Raw genomic sequence first — 23,712 nt, 5'->3', positions numbered from 1 at the left:
TAGTTTACTGTAAGAAAGTGCAGATGACTGTGACTGATACCCCAGTTAGAGATGATACATACAGAAACTATCTTTTAGATTAATTTGACTAGCCTTTAGATTTGATTGATCTAAGACTGTATTACATGGAAATGAGAGCTCAGTTTGCAGAAAAGCTCAACAATTTAATTGATGCAAGAAAAAGCTTAATAATTTTGCTTTAATTAAAGTTAACATTAAAAGCCTGTCATATAATTCTATGGATAAACTAATGTCAGATCAACATATCCATCGACAAAGAATAGGCAAGGGAAAACAAGCATTTAAAGGGAGGATGTGAGATTCCTCAACAGTATTTGTGTTCCTCAGTAAAGCCTTTAAGGGTAGACATTCTCTTAACACAACCATAAAGATGTCCTGGAGTCATCCTGTCCAGATGTTAGAACCTCCTCAACTGACTCTTTGATTAAGCCTCTCCTGACTGCTGAGCTTTCCAGGATGACCTTGTTGAAGATTCTGAACTTATTTTATGCTCTATTTAAGACCACAAGGAGTTAAATGGCCAAAAATACATATTTAAAAGGAGATATTACGACATATAGATTCGGCACTGTGCATGTCCATCACATTCTTTACTTTTTTAAAATATTTCTTTTTAATTTTTTTTAAAAAGTTGTGTTTCTTTCTGCTTAACATGGTAAAAGAACAAGATCTTTGGTGGATAAAATGTTTGCCAACCACCCCTAAAAATGTCCCTCGATTGACGGTTGAGGTTTGGTGGTCAAAGTTAAGAAAGCTGATGTTTAATTTGTTGCATTCTGTAAGTAATCAGACGGTCCCTGCAGACATTGTTTTAGTTTTTGTGAGAGCACAGCCCATGCTGTGGTGGGAACAGAGAAGAGCCCTTGTTCTAACCTCCAAAGCTCAACAGGGCCTGAGTTCCCAAACACAAACAGTAAATAAAGATGAACCAGTTTGTTGTATTGGGAAGAGGAGGCAGTAACCACGGTAACAAATGAAATGGCTTCATCACTTTCATTTAGCAGAGCCACAAAGAAAGCGGACTCCTAAAAACCCCCAACATTTAAGCATCACATTTTTTGACATCTATAGCTTTTTCTTCCTTCTCTGATGAACTGAAATCCCATCTGCTGTTCCTGATATGATGGGGCATAATCTGGATCTGAATGGCCTGTAGGAGTGAAAGGCGGATAAATGCAGCTGAGTGTCTGTCCTCTAAAAGTTCTTGACTGCCGGATGAGGGTGTAAATGACACGACTGACTTTCATCTGCATCAGAACAGCCAAGCAAAACATACCAGAAATACTGCCAGTTTACTGAGAGGAAAGCGTCAGTTGATCTCTGTTCGTCTGATCAAATCAGGTAGGTCTTCTAAACCAACCGAAATAGAAAATAGCAGGTCAAACCATCTGTCTTTCAGGGTCAGGTTTCTGTAGTTTACCTCTGCTGGTGATGCTCTCCTGGTTGACCTCACTAAGGTGAGCTACGCTGCCCTGATTGGAGCCAGCTCCCATACTGTCACCGTCCATGGAGTTCCAGCCAAACAGGGTTGCCTCAGAGATTGCAAACTGTTGCATGATTCCTGGGAGGTATGACAACAAAGAGCTGCTGTGCCCACATGAGTGATGCCAAATTAGTGTGACACAAGAAGTAGTCATTGAAGAGAAAGTGCAGAAAACATTTCTGTCCACATTTAAACAGTTATGATTAATTTGTGGGCGGAGCCTATGGAAAAAACAGGATCTGCTACCTATTAAAAAGCCATACATTTTTGTCTTATTATTGCTCGCATAAAAACTTCAGACACTAGATGGCAGTAAAAATCAATTTTCCACAAATAAAGCCAACGAAGAAGATTGTTTGCTCTGAAGGTTAGACTTTCTTGGACTTAGTTAAAGCTTGTCATAACACAAAGAAGGCAATAGCTCAACATTATTTAGAAATAACAGTAAAAAAATGGATTGTTTTGGCACCATTTTTAATTGCCACCTATTGTTCAATTGTCACAATTATCACAGCACTTACAGTAATGTAATCTTAAGTAAAACTTCTATCTTCGTTATAGAAAACCATCAATCCAGTGTCACCAACAACACAAAGTAGTGGCACTGAAATGTCGCAGAACAAGATTTTGGTGCCTCACCTGCAGCAAAGCGAGCCTCTTTTTCGCCATCGCTGAGGTCGCTGTAGAAGTCGTTCTCCAATCTCCTCTCCTTTTCCCTCAGCAGGTTGTTGCGTCCCGCGCTTCCAGGCGGCCCTGCAGAGGGTTTCCCCCAGCTCTGCCACTCGATCATGTGAGCCACTCGACCCTGGGCCATGGCAGTGGGCTTGGTCACCTTGTCCTTCATGGAGCGGGTCACACCTACAACAGGTATAAGGAGTATGCCAAGAAACAAATGCCATTAATATCACTACTGGCCTGTGGAGCTGAATGCCCCTCCAACCGAGGCTCTGAGGGGAGTAGAATGGGGATGTTTGAAATGTTGAAAAAATGCAAACTATAAGGTGATGGTGAGAAAGGTTTGGTACAACTAAATTCAGAACAATTTGACAATTATAAGATGAAGGATTTAAAATAATTTGTCAGTAAAACAGTACAAACGCAGTGCAAAAACATATAACAATCCCATATAAAAGTATTTGCCCCTCTAGGTAATTTTAAATGATTAATGATTCAGATTTCTAAGTTCTTGTTTTGAAATGTTCAAAAATGACTAAAATTTATAGAAAATGCATATTATTTATTATAATTTATAGCTGTTAAACCTCCTTGAATCTTTGTAGAAAACTAAATGCATCCTCTCCAAATTTAAATTGGATTTATGGAAGAGTTTTAGCAAAAAGATCCTGCTGGCAAAAAACAATTTAAAGAGTTCTTTTGTATTTGTCAAAAACTTCTGTATCATCTCCAAGACTTGGTCAATAAAAGGAATCTTTCTGAAAAAGAATGAGTCCCCTTTAATAACAAACAGGAACATTTCAGAGAAAGAACTTGAGAGGAACAGTCAAATGTGGTGGTGGTGTGATGGTGTGGGGCTTAAAGGACTTGAAGGAATAATCAACAATCTTCCTTCCGGTCATGAGCTAAAAAGAACTTGTGTTCTGAAGCAAGCCAATGATCTAAACATCCCTTAATGGATCAACATTAAGGTTTAGGAGTATATATTTCCTAAATGAGTTTCTGCTTTATGACTGTAAACAGTTAATGCTGGAAGATTTTCAGATGTGTCTGGATTTAGACAAACTAGCAAAGAAGAGTGTAAAAGAAACCCTCACCAACCAATATTAGAAAGTCTCAACTGCATTTTCTGCTGTTGAGGAAAATACAAACAAGATTTGGTCAGTTTTCACATCCAGGGATGTTTGGACTGTTTTATTTTGTTCTTTTATTAAATAAAATTATCATTTAAAACATTGTATGATCCAAGTCATATAAGTTGCAAACATGCAAATCTAAACTGGAAACTGGAAGAGGATAAACATTTCCTAAATGCCTTTTAACCATTTACCTCATCATGTTAAATGTAAACATTTGTACCTGTTGTTTTAGGTCTAGAATAATAAATTTGTTCAATATGTATCCTGGACATACTATATGGGACGGAAGTATGAGTCAGCACAATTGAAGCAACTCGCATGATTCTAACTGAAACACACAGACTTTGACGGAAACAGTCAAAAATACTGAATCAATTATTTTCTCCTAGAAATTGTCTTAATACGTTCTGGGGGACTTTTTTGTCATTTATAATCAAGAATAAACCTGCTTATTTGGAGAAAAAAAAACTCATTAAACTTTTTATAATTGAAAAAAGCTTTAGTAATTCCTAGAGTGTAAGTAAAATATTAGGAAAGGTTCACCAGCAAATCTCTGCCCAATTAAGATGCAAATTTGAGATTTATCCTGCGTGCAGCGGCTGATCGATTAAACATTTAATTTAAATCAAGCTGGCATGAATAGGCAGAGCTTTGTAAATTGCTCCCCTGGTCTAAGGGGGGAAAATTATAAATAGACACAGTGTCCCCCCCCATCCCCACCCAGGACAAAGAGAACCAATCTCAAATAAAAATCAAATCTTCCACTAATTGGCGGTGAAAATAGGAATGGAAAAAATTGGAATGAAGTATGAGGGAGGGTGTTGGGGCCCAGATCACTCCAAAAGGCTCAAAAAGTGTCGCTTTAAAAAGAAAAAACAAGATACTTGCTTTAAGGACTAGACACAACAAGCGCACAGAGCTACAGTCTAAAGCACAAAACACAATTTTGGTCGAGAGACGGCACAGAGATACCACCACCAGCACCACCGCCACGTTAACAACACAGAGCACATTCCCCAACACGCCTGTGGAGATGCTTCAGGAGGACTTCAAAGTAAGCAACCTCACTTACTTTAGTTTGTCTGAACTCAAAGATCCAAATGGATTTCCATCAATGACCCCGAAGGTTTCATTGACATCAGCTGTTGGTATCAATGGAAGAGGAGGGAAAGTAGGGGTTGATATAGAAGAGGGGCACCCACAGGGGTGGGCATGTTGGCTCCAAGCTCCTCCTCCTTCTGTTCAACAGTGAAGTTGTCCATTGAGTCAGGATTAAGTTGAACAAACTTTGAAATGTAAACCATTTCTGAGACTTCTTTGTAAGTTTTTTTTCAACCTTCAAAAACATTTAAAAAAATCAAATAAAAGCAAAGTTAAAGTAACTGTCAGACTTGCTCCCCTGGTTTGAAAGTAATTTTTAAAAAGTTTGACTAGAAGCAGAAAAAGTGACTATAAGGTAATGCAAAAAAAAAAAAAATTGAATCATATTTATTGGCTAAATGTTTCCATGTATGTTAAATATTCTTCATATAATACCCCAAATTACGCCTATTTATGTATAAAATAATACATGTTAGATTAAAAAATCTATAGATATAACTAAATGTTTCCACATTATTGAAGTTGGTTTGCATGAATTTCTATTTGTATATCACACTACATGATTATTTTCATAACTGTACATATTTAATTTTTTTAAAGAGACCAAATACATATATTTTTACATTTTTAAACATTAGACTTTAGTTTGAGTCATTGCCTGGAAACATTTTCATTAGTTGGAGGGTTAAATTAGCCTTATTTTATTCAACAAACATGAAGTAAAAATCTAATTTAAAAAATAAAAATGTACGTTTGTGTTTTTTTTTTGGATAATATAAACTAAAAGATTTCATTACAAGATTATTAGGATTTTTGCAGAGCACTGACTCTGCACTACAGTCTTTTCATTAATAACACATTGCTTGGTCAAAAGTTTTATTCAGTTCAATTTATTAAATCCAAAATCAATAACTAACGAGTATTTGAAGGAAAAAGAAAACACACAAAGAAATCCCAAAATTATCTGTGACTCCACAGGGAGTCTGAGCACTGTCTGAGCTCAGCAGCAACAACTTCACAACTGACCCGACCGGGAGGCTGAGGGCCGACATGGGGGCTGTTTTACCATCTAGCAGCACAGACACACACCTGACACACCTGACAGAGAGGACTTAGCCAGGGCACCGATCCCATAGGTGTTGGCAGGCTTTCTCTTGAGACGAGGCAGAATGGACGTTGTGTCCTCCACGGACAGCTGAAGAGAGAGGACAGGGAGGAGAAGAGGGAGGGTAGACGGATGAAGACGGAAAATTTTGATTCCACAGAAAATGATGTGATGGGACAGAGAAAACAATGAAGGAAAGAAAAGCAACAAAAAAATGCAGGACGAAAAAAATTAGGGGCTGAAGTTTGCAGGTTATTGAAGATTAAAGATGCAGTTTGAGGAAAAAGGGGATCACTATGAGGAGAGGGGAGTCATAGGTCTATTTTGCCTTCAGAGAAAATTGTTTAAAATGAAGTGGCAGGAAAAACAGCACAGCTTGTGTTTTGTTATGAAGTTATTCTGAAGATAGATAATTGCTCACTGATGAAAAAGGAACTTAACTTGAACAGCAACCAACAAACATTACAAGTGTAAAAGTAGTGCTTCATGATGAATGAATGAAACAAACAAAGATATTTGTTAATGACGTTTTTCAGAGCAACAACAGGAAGGCCTTGCCATGAAAAAACTATTGGATCGTTCTGTTTTTGTAGTTCATTCGATCAGACCAGACGATCGCTTATTTTATTCTATTCAAACACAAAAAGTAAGAAGCCCCAATAAATAAACAGCATCTAAAACAAGTTAGCACCTCAAAAACAGGCCCCTTGTAAAAAAAAAAAAAAGTAAAATAAGATAATTTTGCTATTGAAAACCTTTTTGTTATTTTCTTTTTTTTTCAAGCCAAAAGATTTTTTTTTTTTTAATCAAGGGTCTTTTTACTTTCTTACGGTTGAGTTTTTGCAGAGTGAAGCGTGAATATTCGTGTTGGCAGCGTATCACTTATGAGCTGTCAGAAATATGAGATTTCCTTTTGGTCCGAGCAGCATCAGATCTGCATGTCCTTCTGTGATTTCTATTGTTTTCTCTGGCGCCAGAGATTATGTCAAACTAATCCCAGAACCAAGGAGCACAGAGACAGAGTCTGGTTCTTAATGATCTCCTTCCAGCAGCTAATTACAGCATGAAACACTGGTATTGTTTACAGAACAAAATGAAGGTTTTGAGCTTCTACCCGGCCTCTGAAAGGGACTGTGGTGTTCAACCTGCTGCACATCCTCTGCACACCACCGCATCTAACTTCTACTACTTATTCCTACTATGCTAAAATATAGTATAAAAACAGAAGAACTTCTCCTTTATTCTCTGAGTACTGAGTACAACACGTTGAAAGCTTACTGATGGGGTTTTTATCATCAGGCCTCCAAAGGTTTCAGAAATAGAATCTTCACTGAAGAACTTACTCTGGATCCTAAAGTTTTAGATAATCTAGATAATTTAAGAACAAAGAAAGAAGATTTTAGAAAATTATTTGTATCGTGTGAGCATTTCAAGAGAAATGCATTCTTAGAAGCATCAGAATTATGAACAAATCAATTATCTTCTAGGATCCATTTAGAAAAAAAATATCTCAAATGATCGACTGGTTGGTCACCATGAACTTTTTACCTCTGTACCCGTTCTACAAGAAAAAAAGAGCTGCATTTTAGTCAATCAGATGAACTGATCCTTCCATGAAACAAGTTTTCATTTCAAACGTATTTAGTCTTCCCAGGTGTTGACATCAAATAAACTGCTTTGTCCAAAACAAGAGACACAAATCTAAAACACAAATTCTTGATTTTAGACTCTACAAAGGTAAGGTTCCTTACAATAGCTGAAAAAAGTTGAAACAAATGTTGTTGTTTTTTTTAAAAGATTATTGTGTTTTTCTTTAAATAAATGAAAGCATGGATTTTTGTTTTCAATTACACCTCTTGTACATCGTCAGAATATTTTCTGGGGGACGTTTTAGTCATAATCAAGAATGAACTTGCTTCTTTGGAAAAAATATATATTTTTAAGTCCGAATTTGTCAGGAGGATGAAGAATTTCAGGCTTCACTGTCGATACATACTGCAGAGTAACATTCTGTGGACAGATCAGGCTATATTGAAGTTGTTAAAATTCAATGTGCTGCACCACAGACTGGTTGACAGATTTGAGGATGACAATATCAGCAATGAAGAAAGAAAGCAGGAGGAGAAAAATCTATGGAGGTGCAGGTTTGCTCAGAGAAGTAAGAAAGAGCATTTGGATGTATATAAAGATGATGTTGCAGTTACAGAGAACGGAGGTGAACGTTTCAGAAATAACAGGATTAAAAATCCAAACTTGAAGAGAATGTGGAAAAGTAAGCAAGAGGAGAGTGTCAGCAGACTATGGCAGGTCTCTATAGGAAGTTAGGCGCAGTGATGCTATATGGTTTACTGAATATACCATTGTGATTGAGCAGGATAAGGGCTTTGATTAAAGCACATAAGGTAGAGCTGGAGGTAGAAGGACTGAAGATGTTGAAGTTTTTTGGAGGAAATAACAAGGATTAAGAGGATCAAGAGCAAGCACTTAGAGCGACATTTAAAGCTGACATTAGTCTGACAAAAAAAGGAGGAAGGCTTAAGATGAAATCCACGGATAAAACAAAAGAGGATGCATTTATTTATTTCAGGTTTTTGTCATTTTCTGTTTTCATGTTCTTCCTCTGTCGGTCACACCAGGTTCAGGTTGTCAATTATCCACGGCTGTCCTGATTTATGCTAATGGTCATCACTGTATTTAAGTGACTGCTATTTCAGTTTGTCCTTTTCAGGGCATCTGCTTTGCCACCTTCTTGAATCTGCTTTAAATTGTGTTTTTTATTTTTATTTAATTTTTTCATTTTTTGTCAGCTTGAAGTTACTTGTCTTCAAGTCAGAAGGCAGAGAACATTGGTCTGCCACTAGAAACTTCTAATAAGCATTAACTGCATCTCCTTCAATCCAAACTGACAATTATAACTATGTAGGAAAACCACTTTCTGTTAAAACCTGACAGGAAGCACGCCCCCATGTGGTTGATATTTTAAGGGCAAAATTCAATCTAATTTACAGGTGATGGTCAGCAATTTATTTGTTTTTCCAGTTTGTTTTGGATTCCTTAAGACCCACACAGAGGAAAATCAGATTTTTCTTTTTTTTAACATGTTCTTGTGGCATTTTCTCATGATAGACGACACATCAAGAACATTTATTTATTCAAACGGTTGTGAATAAAAAGCAGACAAATAAATGCAGTTCGGAAAAGCACGTAGATGTGATGTAGAACCTACAACAGCAGGCCACAAGCTCCATGCTCTGCTCCATCCTGATACATCCACTTGTAAATGACTAGATCCATGAATGTCTCCATTTTCCTTATCCAAGCGTGCATCTGGATCAAAATATGCGACTGGATAGCTCCAATATTGCTCACCTTTTTATATGCACCGGTAATGTTAGGGTGGGATGTGAGGGGCTGTAAGAGAAGAGCTGAGAGCAAGTAAACTGATGGCTGTTGGAAAGAAGGGGCCAGCTTATTTTTTTTTTTCTGATTAACTTCTCCTGCTCTCCAGAAACAATGTCCTAGAAAACAACACAGGTTTTAAAATTTGGTCAAAAACTGCCTAATGATAATTAAAACACTACTGGAAATGCTTTTACAACAGATCAAAATATGATCAGAGTGTGACTTTAATTAGATTATATCATTTAGATAATACTCCAAAGGAGTTTGATTTAGGAAATACAGGAACAAGAAGTGGTGGGGGATTCATGATAAGGGCTTGGATCCTGGTCACTTTCTGATTCTTAAAATTCCACAAACCAAAATAACCCAGTTTGAAACTGTTAAATCTTTTCAAAGTCCGGAGTTGTTGGAGCTGAAAAGCTTTAGATGGACTTCATCTCCCAAAAACCTCATGTAATATTCCAAAAATGAATGTGACAAAAGTTCCAGTACAACCACCACTAGCAAAGTCTTTTAAAAATATGTCATTGTGATTTCTGCTATGCTTTTTCTGACTTATTTTGAAATTGTATTCATTATTAAACATTCAAAAACCCTGGTTTAAAAGTGAAGACATGAATGTTTTTGTTTACCATGTAAACCTTGTAGCTGCCAAATACCGTACATTTTGAATACACAGCATTAAATTGGGAAAAGAGAAAAGGCACTTTCTAAAAACTGTTTTTCAAAAACTTTCAAATCTGATGATGACAATTGTAGCCTAAGAGTGATTCTTACACACAATGACAAGTTTTTCCTTTCCAAAACATTTATTTTCTTTGTTGCATTTCAAACCTTTTGGGTTCAAATCTGTGTTGCAACAGTAACGTGCAGCTTTGTGAGGCTTTGTGCTTCAAGGGGGTTTGGAGACAAACAAGCTTTCCAAGCACAAATAACGCTGCTGACGGTACACATATAGTTGGGCTGCAGAGCTTGTTTTTTGTTCCCTGTTTTCGGGAAAGATAAGCTTATTACAGCCTGTTATCTGTGGGTCTGTGTATGTGGAGCTAGCAGTAGAGTAGATTAGCAGAGGGCTGAAAGAGAGAATGGGTGGAAAAGGGTTTAGGGATACAGAAAAGGAAGAAAAAATTGGGTTTAGAGGGAGGCAGTGGCAGAGAAAGATAAACAAGAGCAAATGAGCGGCTCGAAGAGGCGGATGGAGATACTGGAAGGATGTCAACTCACCAGTCTGCACTCAAAGCTCACACTCAGGTAGCCGGTGAGTGATGGAAGGGGAAATGGGTGTGAGGAGAGTTAAGTGAGGAGACTTACATTGATTCCCTCCCAGGAAAACTCGGTACGACCATGCTGGGGGAGATGAAAGGAAGGGCGAAGAGGTAAAACGAAGGAGGAAAGAGAACAAGGAGATTTAAAAATGGGACACTTCAGTAGCTGAGGAATAATGAGCTTATAGAACTGAAGATTTTGCTAAGTGCTGGAAAATCATTCTACCTCTTCTTTTTTTAATATATTTGTCAACTAACTCAGTGGTTCCTAACTTTTACTTCTGGCCACGGACAGGTTTAATGTCAGACAATATTTTCACAGACCAGTATGAGGCTGAAGAGGGCGTCCATTTTTTTTTAAGCCTCCGTTTCCCTTGACTTTTAAGGGGAAAGTTGATCTCTGTCCTCTGTAGAGTATCTGCAGCTCCCTCACGGTCCAACTATCTTGTGATGGAACCTTAAGATGTGATATAGATTTTCCCTTAACCCATAACTATCTAAGTGGAAGCTAAAACATCGGACAAAGAGTTCAGACATGTCCAACTTTAGAGGTGTGACAGATAAAAAAACAGAAACGAAACGATTTTCTAAATGTAATCATAAACTTGAAAACACAGTTTGAGCAACTTTATTAGCAGCATCCTCATAACATAGACAGCCGGTCACTGAATATTATGCATTATTATTGGGGTGTGCAGGAACAACTGTCGTAATAAATCTTTAACTGGAGTAGAAGCTCCTGGTTTTTGTCTGTTAAATGCAGATTTCTTTGTTTTTTGTAGTGGAAGTCACCTCTTTTGTTTACTCACCAATTCTTTTCTCAAAGAAGAAACTTTCCAAAAATAGTTGTCTTTTGTTAACTTTGCTACCTTGGGGGTTTCAATTTAGCGGTTGGCGCAGCTGCTTTTGGAAAGTAGTGGGGGGATTTTTGACACGTGATCAGGCAACTTGACATAGGGTCGATAGTCAGTAGAATGTGGTTGGGAGAATCCAGTAGTTTTCTGAAATGAAACTTCCTTCAGAATCAAATTAAAAATAAAACTGAAAAAATGTTTTTTTTTTCTTTTTTTCCTCACAGACTGGTACCTGTCTGCAGACTGGAGGTTATGGACCAATGACTGTACCTAACTAATTTAGATCATTGATTGCCTTTAAATGTGACAAAAATATTTTGTGACAAAAAACAGAGTTTAAATCTAATTTAAGTGTAGATGTTGAACAGAGGTGGACGCTCTGCTGTGTTTGGTTTATAATTCCACAGCAGAATTTAGGAGCTCTTGAGTTCATGAACTAATGGAGGACATTCTCATTCAGGATATATTTTTAGTGAACAGAACTTGCAGTTCCTTCAGCCCCACATCATCATACTACCACCACTGTGTTTTAATGTTGCTCTGTAAAATGCTTTTAGTTTTACAACAGAAATAAGTTCTACTTCTGTCTCATCAGTCCACAGAATATTAGTCCAGACTTCTTGAAGAGATTCTAGATTGGTTTGTGAAAAAAAAAATTGTGAGATGTTCATTTTCCTCAGAAATGTTGTTAAACTTTCAATGGTTTCATTTTTTTTCCTTTTGGGTTATTTAGTAATTCACTCCAACTTTAACTGAGTCAAACTAGCACTTGGGTTGGTGTATAGCATCCTATCTAAAAAAAAAAAACATGAGAACTAAATATAAAAAGTCCCTTTGGATTTGCAGATGGTAACAGCAGCAATACCACTGTAGCTTTTGGTTGATTTTCATAAAACAAAATATGTTATTTGGGTATTCTGCTACCTAATACCAGAGGGAAATTATTTACAGTAATAAAAACAAGGGGCATAATCCATTGGTGCCATTTGCATAAATAACTTTCAGTCAGACAACTCTTGCAGTAAGAAATATTTATTTGACATTTTTCCACATTCTTTAAGTTGGCATTCACATATTTTCGTTTGGCATAAGGCTCCGTTCAATTCCATAAAACTTCCATAAAATTCCATAAAATTTCCATAAAACTTTCGGGTAACAAAACCCCCCTTTACGGAGCCCACAGGTGGAAGCCGGGGAGGAGGGTGGGGCGAAGAATGAGCGCTGAAGGTAAGAAAGAATGAACAACTGCGCACCTGGCTTAAATAGGACGCTGAGCAGGTGAGTTAATTAACTGAACCGCCCTGGGGTATTTACCTGAAAACACTGCTTCGAGTATCTGCCCGAAATACGATAAATCGTCATTTCAGTCAGACAACTCTTGCAGTAAGAAATATTTATTTGACATTTTTCCACATTCTTTAAGTTGGCATTCACATATTTTCGTTTGGCATAAGGCTCCGTTCAATTCCATAAAACTTCCATAAAATTCCATAAAATTTCCATAAAACTTTCGGGTAACAAAACCCCCAACACTAAAATCATCCAGAAGAAGAGAAAATGTGAATGTATAATCAGTGTGTAATAAAATGGGGTGTGTTTTCGGCAGCATTCCATTTTCATTTCATTTCCCAGTATGACTGCTAAGTGTGACCCGGCACCATTGACCGTTTGGGCCGCCCCCGTTCGAGTACAGCGCCACGAAGGGAACATGCTATCTAGTGGATCTGCTATGTGTGACCCGGCACCATTGACCGTTTGGGCCGCCCCCGTTCGAGTACAGCGCCACAAAGGGAACATGCTATCTAGTGGATCTGCTATGTGTGACCCGGCACCATTGACCGTTTGGGCCGCCCCCGTTCGAGTACAGCGCCACGAAGGGAACATGCTAACTAGTGGATCTACTATGTGTGACCCGGCACCATTGACCGTTGGGCCGCCCCCGTTCGAGTACAGCGCCACGAAGGGAACATGCTATCTAGTGGATTTGCTATGTGTGACCCGGCACCATTGACCGTTGGGCCGCCCCCGTTCGAGTACAGCGCCACGAAGGGGACATGCTATCTAGTGGATCTGCTATGTGTGACCCGGCACCATTGACCGTTGGGCCGCCCCGTTCGAGTACAGCGCCACGAAGGGGACATGCTATCTAGTGGATCTGCTATGTGTGACCCGGCACCATTGACCGTAGGGTCGCTCCCGTTCGTGGAAACCACTAGAGGAACATACTATCTGAAAGAGAGAGGGAAAGAAATAAAAGGGGAGCCAACATAAAATTACTTATACGTGATCTTAGAACGTAAGCTCACTTCCGCAAAACGCTGTGCAGAACTATAATTTAAACCGCCAAACAACCCGTATGATACACTAACTTAACATCCAATCCAAAGCTTCCGATGGCGTATGACATGCTTAACAGCCATTATTGGAACTTCTATTAAACCAAGAACAAGTTTGATGGCCATAAACTCTTCCATTTTTGGCAACTATATATACACGCGCTTAAGTAACATCCATTATTTCGAAGCTCCCAACGACAGTACCACGAACGAGCTTAATAGCCATAATTTTCTCCATTTGGCATACCAATTATAAGCGCTCAAGGAACATCCATATAATGAGGTTCCATCCCAATATTAAGAACGAGTTCAACGCCCATAATTACTATGCTTCTTTGGCATACTACAAACAAATGAGCTTAAGAACCAGATTCGAGCTCCTCGCAGACTATGATACAACTTAGAGCAACCTAAATTTTGAGGCTTCCACCTGGCTATAATTTTCTTTTAACATCTATAATCGAAGAATTTACATTCATTCTGCGGTTGACATTGATTCATTAATTCAGTCAGAAGGGTCATTGGAATGCAGAGGAGGTCCAACGCCCCGTCACTTTCAGTGCAGCAATAGGTACGTCGAGCAGTCATCGTTGCAGCACCAGATCAAGGGAATGCATGGGTGACATCATTTCCTGGAAACGGAGAAGCTGATCGGGGCGTAGGTGTTCGCAGGCTCAGGATGCGATGCATAGATAAAAACAAAGCAGTATTAGTCTTGACAAGAATATATAAATAACCCAGAAACTGATCAGTTTCAAAATGATTGAGATAAATTAAATAACAGTGCTTTTAAAAAACAAATCTGAGAAAGTGAAATTTAGTAGATAGTAAAGGTAAAGACCCATTGTGGATTTATCGCACCCTAGAAACCACCATAATTACAAATTCCAACAGTGAAATGATAGTGAAATATATAACCTGCACGAAATCTTAACACCAATTTTTTATATATTCCAATGATGAGAAAAGTAACCTTTGACAGTTTCAGAGGGACGCACCTTCAGGAGGCCATCGAGGAGTAGTAGATGGGAAGAGTAGCCAAGGAGATTTGTAGATGAGGAAGGTCAACATCCCACGTGGCAAAGGATTACAGCTCGGCTGGATTTGATGCCTTGTAATTGATATAAGTGGTTCTCAAATTTTTTTAATTAGCCAAGGGTGACTGGATACTGCAAAAGAGAACTTGAGAGCCATGAGGGATCATAGGTTTTGATAGTATTTTTTTTTTTTTTTTTTTTTTTTTTTTTGCTAGACTGAACCTTAAGCATTTAGAGGCGGAGTATAACAAGCCTCTAAATGGGGATGCATCTAGCAGAGTGCCATCTGCTTAAAAAAAAAAAGCAGATAGAAGACTGACTTGCGGACACAAGATTTAACTCTTGAACTAAGCTTGAGAGCGCAAGTGATATATATTTCCTACGGTCAGGGTAGAAGTTGCTCAAGGTGTTATTTAAACATTAACCAAGTCAACCGATGACACAATACTATCATTTAATATTGAAACAGCCTTAATATAATCTCCAAGGATGAAATAACCAGACGACCCCTTAAGAACCATCAGAGCCGTAGGTTCTGGCGGCCGGACAAACACAAACCACTCTTCTTAAATCCTTTTCCCCCAAACCAGAAGGCGCAGACTCAGGAGAACAAGTGGAGGGAGCCTGAAGACACAACAGGTATCACAAAACCACTCCAGGCATAGAGAGGGAAAGCTCAAACAAAACACGAAAATCCAGAACAGGAACACGTGGCCCAGGATCGAACAACCCAGAACAAGAACACAAGATGAACGGATGACCATAGGACCAAAGCTACAGCAAATGTCAGGTGGCCCAATCATTGACGAATCATATCCAACCAAAATTTGAATAAACGACATGCTGCACAAAAGCTAGAGATGACATAATGGGGAGAGACAAGCATCAATGAACCACCCAAATCTATAGAAGAAAAAGAAATCCGGACGGGTGGAGGACCGTACATTATAGATAACGTGGAAACCCAATTTTTGAAAATAATTTTTTTTTTTTTTTTTTTTTTTTTTCACAGAGATTCAAAAGACCAGGGATACAGAGGAAAGTTGGCCACCAAGAAATCATCGATAACATGCAAAATGAAGGGCACCCATCGCCTACAAATATCCAGTACAGGGCGATAAAGTCGATTTTATGAGGACTGCCACGACAACGGAAAGGTAAAACCGGCAAACACCTCGAGCGCCAACTGAAGGCCAAGAGACGCAACTGAGAGGCATAGAGGCAGAACAGTGAGACCATCAGTGACAGTAATCCTCAGCCTTATATCGCGTTCGGAGGAAAATCGTGGAGACAGCATGGGGAGCTGAAGAAAATGTATACTAATCCTGAAGGCGCATGGGGAACCAGGCCACTGATGCCCAGAAGATTAACTGCGAGGCGCTAACAGGTCCAGATCAAGTCACGTCAACCTGAACACTTCCTAGGGGCCACCCTCAGTGGCGGCTTTGAAAACGATGCCCCGGAAGAATCCATCACATAGGCCCCACAAACCTCCAACCAAACTAGAGAGAGAATAACAAATTAACTGTCCAGCCGAGAAAACAAGGCCGCGACGAGACCGACACACTCACTAATGCGGCCGACGCAAGTCCCTGAGGACAGGGCAGGACCCACTGGGGTACACAGAGCGGGGAAAAAACAGGCGAAGCAGAACCAGATGCAGAACGTGCGGGGGCAATGAACGAGGATCGCTGAGTGAATAAAATGAGCCATAGACGCTGCATAAGAGAGACCAATCATAGGGAAAAATGTCCACAGAGCAGAGACGGGTCCAAGAGACACTGATTCACATTCTAACTAACCAGCAGCTACAACAACGAAGAAAACAAACAGAAGAAACGCCATAATAATAAAGCCAGCATCAAATTAAAGATAAGATTTACACACAGCTCCCAAAGAACAAATGAGCAACAGAAAACAAATGCTAAAAGCCACGATAAATTCAGCCAGCATGAGAAACTTGTCCAAACGAGGACTGCCAGCCTTCACAACCACAGAAAGGACCCCACAACCCCTGAAAAAAACAACCGGACGACACAGAACTACGCAGCAGAAAAGGAATCAGAAGTGCATCATGAAGGACCCGGAGTCAAAACCACAATTCCCAGGGTCCTTAGGGGCGTGACGTCACCGAAGTAAACAGGAAGTGAGACGCAGCCATAGAAAACTACACGGGAAAAGTATTGCATGACGCTCACCGTGGATAATTGGGGTGACCACGGCAGACGAGAAGACCCGGACTACCCCTGATCGGGGGGCACGGACATCCAGAACATCGCGGAAAGCACACCCCTTGCAGATGCACGCGACTGCGGCGAAACGAACGCGCTGTGCGCCGTCAGCCGCCCGCGGATCGGAGGAGAAATTAAGGAGAGCAGACGCGGCGAAACGAAACCCCCACATCAGAAAGATGGGGATCATCCATCCGAAGGACGTGGGAACACAGCAAGACGCCGAAAGAGACGGAGACCCGCGGCCTCGGAGACCGGCGAAGAATGAGCGCTGAAGGTAAGAAAGAATGAACAACTGCGCACCTGGCTTAAATAGGACGCTGAGCAGGTGAGTTAATTAACTGAACCGCCCTGGGGTATTTACCTGAAAACACTGCTTCGAGTATCTGCCCGAAATACGATAAATCGTCATTCATTAACACCAGTGGGCTTCATCTTTTTTTCCAACACTTCATCTATTAAATCTTCATCTATTATTTTGGCTCATCTTTTCTTTTCTTTTTTTTTAAACACATGAACCAAACTGCCTGCAAAGGTCATGAACACTGCCATCCTTGTCATGAAAAACTGACAAGGATGAAAAAACATTACATAGGTAACAGCCTGGCTGAAGTTCATATTAAGTTATAGACATCTGCCACCAGGAAGTTTCTTAAAATGAATTTAATTCATAAAGTATGTATAAAAACTGTAGGTCGTTGATGTTATCAAAAAGCACACATTTACAGCATATCCATAATTTGATCCACTGGAAAGTTGCTCTACATTCAAATTTTAAATGAAGCACAGTAGCAGTGATACAGATGCTGCATCGTTCCTCTGTCTCTCCACACTCATTGCGTTGTTTAGGTATCCATTGGATACCACTCTGAAGTGATCCTGTTGCTAGGGGCAACATTAAAACTGGGTAACCAAACCTTCACACTATTTGTTTTCTATCCTCAAATGACATACATGCACAGTAATGCATATTCATCACTTGGAAGCCAGAACAGAGTCACAGGAGCACAGTCGGCATGTGTGGATGCTCCAGTCTAAGTCATCTGAGCAGACAGCTGTCAAAGGGTTTTCATTTATTTATGTAATTTTTTATTTGTTTGTTTACTTTTTTCCCTTCGGGGCCTTTGTCACTGTGTCCTGCAGAGCTTCTCCCCTCACATTGTAAGCTTGCTAGTGTATATGCACCCTTTAACAGCACACATCAGAGTGCATGAGAGATGCAAGAATTTTTTTTCCTTTACATCATATCAGAGTAAATCTAAAACTTTATCCTCCTTCTTCTTCTACTTCCTAATCCCACTGACGTTTCTGCTCACTCCTTTCTTATATATCTCACATTCTTTTGTCACACATCACACCTACAACCTTCATTCCAACCTCATCAGACAAGCTTGAGTGTTGACTTAATGTAACCAAGTTATTAATCTGCTCCCCCAATACCTTTGTGAATACATCAAACCAAGAGCAGCTGGACAGTACTCTTTATGTTCTCAAGACTACTGTTATTGACTGTACCAAGTGTTCACACAGAAGCTGGTAAGGTTGCATTTTAGTACTCTGCCCCCACACCCTGGAATAATGTACACAAGGACTGGAAATTGAAAAATCTGGTCGGAATAAGCTCAAACTTTTGGTCAAAGGCTGAGAAATTTAGATCTTTAATTTGTAAATACTACAAATAATCTTTGAGTTGTATTGTTGTCTTTTAAAGCTTTGCATTGATTGGTCCCTTCATCAAGGCCAGGACTCCCTTGAAAAATTGATTGGTAATCTTGGTGGCCTTTTCCTGGTTTAAAAAAGATTAATAATAAAAAAGAAATCTTGTTTCCCTTAAGGTAAACATTGTTTTTATAAAACAAAACAGCATCTAAATATCAAAGCATTTACAGAATCTTTTGTATTATCAACATGTCTATGTTACCGTGTTTTTTCTGAAGTGCTGGGACCAATGATGCCTGCGATAGCTTGGATCTGGATCTCTTAGCTGAGGGCCAGTAGTTTAATTCCAGGCTACCACAGTCATATGTCAAATTGTCCTTGGGCAAGGCACTAACCAGATTGTTCACCATTCAATTTGCGTGTGAATAGGTAATTGAGAAACAGTGTATAAGCTCTTTGAGTACCAAACAGGCAGGAAAGTGCAATTTGAGTGCAGACCTGTAAAATGTAGCTGGGGGAAAAAACAGTCCACCATTTCATTTTTTTAATCCATTCAGATGTGAACTTGCCACTGTGCTCGGTCACAGTTCTGCTGCAGATCAGGACATTCCCCCTTAGGACTGAACAAGGTTTCACCTTTGTCTCTTCAGCTGACAGAATATTTGTTCAAAGGCTTTGGAGATTATCCCTTTTTATTAAATGTGAGATGAGTATTTGTGTTCTTTTTGATCAACAAGGTTTCTCTCCTCGATTTCTCCCATGGTTCCATTTCTGTTCAAAAGTCTCTTTCTTCTTGTTGTATCCTAAACTTTGACTTTAACTGAGTCAAGTGAGTCCAGCGGCTCTTTCCATCTTCTTCTGGTTCTTTAAGGATTTCTTGAGCAAGTCCTTGTTATGTTCTTAGTGTCATTTTTTAACCCACAAAGGAAATCAAAATTTTACAGCTAGACGTTTCATATTCTCAAATATACTTGACTGGAAGACAGCGAAAAAAGATTTTGATATATAAAATGAATACAAAAAGTCTACTGACCATATTTATCCTCAATTAAAGTTTTCATTAAAACAAAGTAAATGCTAGTGGCAGTGATTAAAAACACAAAAGAAGAGTTTGGCCTGTGTATAAGCATTCGTTTGTGCTTTAATCAGGGCATAGTTACTCTCCAGGCTCAGTGTCTTCATGTGTGATTGTGGGTTTGGATCTGACTTGGTTTTAGGCCTTGTTCATCTGTTTAACATTTTTAATCTGGTTTCAAAGTCTGGAGGATTTGGCAAATTGAAAGTTTAATTCTGCCTGTCAGCTGTTGGCTTCATTCTCTGCCTCTGAAGCATCAGTGTGAATCCATGGAGGATGTTTGTTTCCATGGTAAAGGAATAATGAGCAGGAGGATCTTACAGAGCATGTGGCACCAGAAAGTCCGAAACAGGAAGTCAATGATCAACTTTGTAGTTGTGTCATTTAACTTATGGCTGTGTCTTCGAGATTCAGGCGAGCCAGCACAGTGGCCTTGTGGTTAGAGTGGAAGGTTGTTCAATTCAATTCAATTTTATTTGTATAGCCCAAAATCACAACAACAGTCGTCTCGATGGGTTTCGAAGTGAAACATGAACTCAAAAGGATCATGAATACAGAGAGTTCAATAGGAAAATACTAAAATGAACTAACAAACTGACTAAGCTATACTGGCAACCCTGCCCTTAGACCCCCCTTCGCGGTAAGGAAAAACTCCTAAAAAAACGGATTCCGGAAAAAAAACGAAGAAACCTCAGGGGTGCCCACATGAAGGAGGGATCCTCCCACAGGACGGACAGGCGATTTACCAGAACTCTTAGAGAAGAATTAACTTATCTAACTCTACAACTTCATATTTAAAGTCCAGCAGACGAGCTTCATCCAGCCGTGGTTGGGGGGACAGTCAAGGGCGCGAGTCGAGCCGGAGACAGGAACCCCAGCCAGGTGTAGGAGCAGGAGCAGAGACGAGGTACTCGGTCAGGTACAGAGCAGAGACGAGCCAAAGGCAGGATCCACAGCCAGGTGTAGGAGCGGGAGTTCAAACCCAGGCCGAGTCATACCCAATGCCTCCCTGCTTGACACTCAGCATTAAGGGGTTGGATTGGGGGTTAAGCCACCAAATGGTTCCCTAGCACGACTGTTCTGCAGCTCACTGCTCCCCCAGGGGATGGGTCAAATGCGGAGAAAAAATTTTGCACACCTAGGTGTGTGACAGATAATGGGACTATAACTTTAACTTTTAAGAAAAGGCCGGAACTGTCTACTGATCACCAACTGGTCATGAGTATGATTCACTGATCAAGGAAAACAGTGGACATAATCGGCCCAAATGTATTTTGTGAGTCTGTAGAGTACATTTGGCAAAGGCTACTGTCAACAGGGTCTTGAACTCTCATATCTGAGTCGGTGAAGGTTCTCTTTCATCTAAGTGGAGTTGTCTTAAAATTGAGTCAAAGGAACTGGACTTAAAATGTTCTTTCTTGAAACCTTTCACCACCCATCCAAGCTTCATTGATCACATCAGAGAGAACATTAAACAGGTATCAAGAGAGGCTGGATACCGAGTCTATTTCATCTACCTCCATTGTCAATGGTGCTGTTCAAAGCTGTGGCTGTCAGGTCTCTGGTACCAGTCAGGGGGGCAATACACAAACCCAGCTGTGGTTGCAGCAAATAAGTGATGCTTCAGGTCTTGGCAGACCAGGTAGCATGCAGTGCCAGAAAATTCAGAGGCAAAAACTCTTGCCTGAGGGAAGTTTGGAGTGGTCACAGAGAAGAACTATTGGTCAGCCTTAAAGAAATTCTGCCAACACGGTCTACAGTGCTGGTGGTGCTTTATTGACCCAACTTGAAGATCTTTGTGAGAGGTGAACTGTCTTCAAACCCAAGTGGAACACTCTATCACTTTAACTGAAGTCACATACGTACTCAAAAAGCTCCTCAGGGGAAGATACCAGAGGTGGATGAGGTCTGAATGTTGTGGGGCTGTGGATGATGTACCATTGCATGGACATAGACAGTGGAGGACAATTCCTTTGGATTGGCAGACCAGGGTGGTGAACCCTCCTTGCAAGAAAGGGAACTGGAGGACAAAAGGGGGGGTTACACGGAGGAAAGTTTTTTTCAGAGTGCTGGAGAAGAGAAAGAGTCCAGTAATCAAAAATCAAAATCAAGAGGACCAATGTGCCTTTGCTCCTATCATAGAACATAGTATCATCCCTAAACCTTACACAAAGCATTTGAGGATTAAAGGGAGTTCTCCCATTCAGTTCTTTGAGAATTTGGAGAAAACATTCGATCATATCCTCCTAGGTCAGGGGTCGGCAACCCATGGCTCCGGAGCCACATGTGGCTCTTTCATCCATCTGTTGTGGCTCCCTGTGACTTTGGAAAATAATGAGTATTTTATAATAATTAAATTTTATTTTAGTTTTTTCATTTTTCATGGCATTTCAAAAGGCGCAGATGGCCCCGCACGAAGCGCGAGCCACGTAAAAAACAGCTTCGTAATGAGCTCGTATTTATCGGGGTGGCTTCAATAAACACTCCGATCTTCTGCCGGGAACTTGACGTGCCGTGGGGCAGAGACCAACTCGCTGATGACAGACTGAGAGTTCGCGCCAGTGTTGCCAGATAGAGTCACAGTTTTCCAGCCGAAAAGTCATCTGAAAACCGCCAGACCCAGCCAAAAACCGCCCAAAACAGCTTTTGTTGATGTTTTTTTCCGTACTGGACTGATAAAATAAAAGATTTTTCTAAATAAAAGATAGTTCAGACTAATAATAAAATGTGTACAATATTGAATATTTCTTCACCGGAGCGCCTTCTTTCATTCATTTGCTTAACCCGCTCTATCCCCCGCTATAACCTGCGTCCGGCTCTTTCATCCTTGTGCGGCGCTGGAGCGACCCGACTATCGTATTTAGCGCTCTCTGTGTAGGACACACTGAGGAGCGCGGGGGAAAAAAATCTCAGCTGCAGAGGATGTGAACAGCTGAACAGGTAGAGAGGAAAAGCAGGTGGAGAGGCGGAGGAGGGGCTTTACCTTCAAACTCTGTCAGAGATGGAAACACAGCGTCAGATTGAGACGCAGCTTTCACTGCGGGAGTTGAAGCAGAGACTTTCCCTGGGATGATTTTATGAACTCAAACATGGAAACATGATTACCAAGTAGAACTCTTCAAAATAATAAACCTGATCTCTCCACATTCTCAGTGTCTACCATGCATTGACAAACACATCGCTCCATGCAGCGATCAGACCAGAACCAGTAGCTCCTCCCACACGCGGCCGCGGTATCAACCCTTAGAGAACATAATGTGCATTTGCAGCGACGTATGCTTCAGACGATGTCCAATTGGCCAATGTACATGTCAATCAAGTCCCGTACTTCTCAGTGAGGACTTTGGTGGATTTTAAAGAAGTACTTTTTAAAAAAAATATATTTTCTGGCCCGCGATCTACACTCATGTCCTTGAAGATCGACGTAATGAGCACCCTTGATATAATATATACATGAATAATATATATAATGATGTCAAAACGGGTCGTGGCTCCGGGTGCTTTCTTTTTTATTAGGGGCGGTCCCAAATGGCTCTTCGAGTAAAAAAAGGTTGCCGACCCCTGCCCTAGGTTATCTGTAGGATGTGCTATGGGAATACAAGGTCTGGGGCTTTCAAAGGGCCGTCCTTTTTGCAGATTATGTTTTACTACTGGTTTTATCATACCAGGACCTCCATTGGGCACTGAAGGACTTTGCAGTTGAGTGTGAAACATCAAGTCAGAGGCCACAATTCTCTAAGTGGTTTGTCTTGTCCAGGTAGAGCGTGTATGCCCCACGTTTCTCACTTGGCTTTTATCAAATGATGTCCTTTTTAATCAAATCACTGCAGTTTTTATTATTATTATCATTATTATTTACATTTTATGATGGCTTACCACTTTTTGTTTTTTTATGGCTGTGATTTGTGCTGCTGTGAACCAGTGGGGCTGAAATGCTGATCAATCACTACGTTCACTCTGGCAGATAAGTTTCAGTTCCATTGAGCAGAAAGCCGCTGCTCTCCCCTCTAAATAATTCAGATCAGGTAAATCCAGCAGTGATGAAGGTCATTTTAAATAGACAAACAAATAATTATAGGTATGTGGTGATTTATGATGGTTAAATCTGTTTGAAGAAGCAAGGGGTTCAAGGATGTCAGAGGAAAAACTGCAAAGTGACGGAGAATGTTTCTACCCTGAACATGTGCTGCAGTGACTCCAGAAGGATGGCACCAACCCATGCAGTGGTGTCATATTTATAGTTTTATTCTTAGTTTTTTCTTCTTTGTTTGAGAGTAAAGTGTGGTTTAATAGGACTTTCATGTTTTATTCAAATCCCAAAGGATGTGG

General features: G+C 40.1%; 1 protein-coding gene across 6 annotated transcripts in view; it reads right to left on the bottom strand.

The window, feature by feature from the left end:
• LOC101164166 (uncharacterized) overlaps positions 1 to 23,712 on the bottom strand; it is a 58,595-nt gene that overhangs the window by 4,521 nt on the left and 30,362 nt on the right. For 2 of the 6 annotated variants that reach the window (XM_078954880.1, XM_078954878.1), the window contains exons 3-4: positions 2,144 to 2,362; positions 1,442 to 1,582 (exon numbers count right to left, since the gene is read on the bottom strand). In XM_078954880.1, coding sequence (XP_078811006.1) covers positions 1,442 to 1,582; positions 2,144 to 2,362 — 360 coding nt within the window. Of the gene's footprint in view, positions 1 to 1,441; positions 1,583 to 2,143; positions 2,363 to 5,508; positions 5,615 to 10,237; positions 10,274 to 23,712 lie in introns of all 6 variants that reach the window. The other 4 variants (XM_011480980.4, XM_011480981.4, XM_004074050.5 and 1 more) reach the window with 4 other exon arrangements.

Source organism: Oryzias latipes, chromosome 11 (assembly GCF_053564925.1).
Source record: "Oryzias latipes strain Hd-rR chromosome 11, Olatipes_Hd-rR_3.1".
NCBI classification, from domain to species: Eukaryota; Metazoa; Chordata; class Actinopteri; order Beloniformes; family Adrianichthyidae; genus Oryzias; species Oryzias latipes.
The sequence above is the reverse complement of the archived record's forward strand: the minus strand, read 5'-3'. Positions and strand labels throughout refer to the sequence as shown.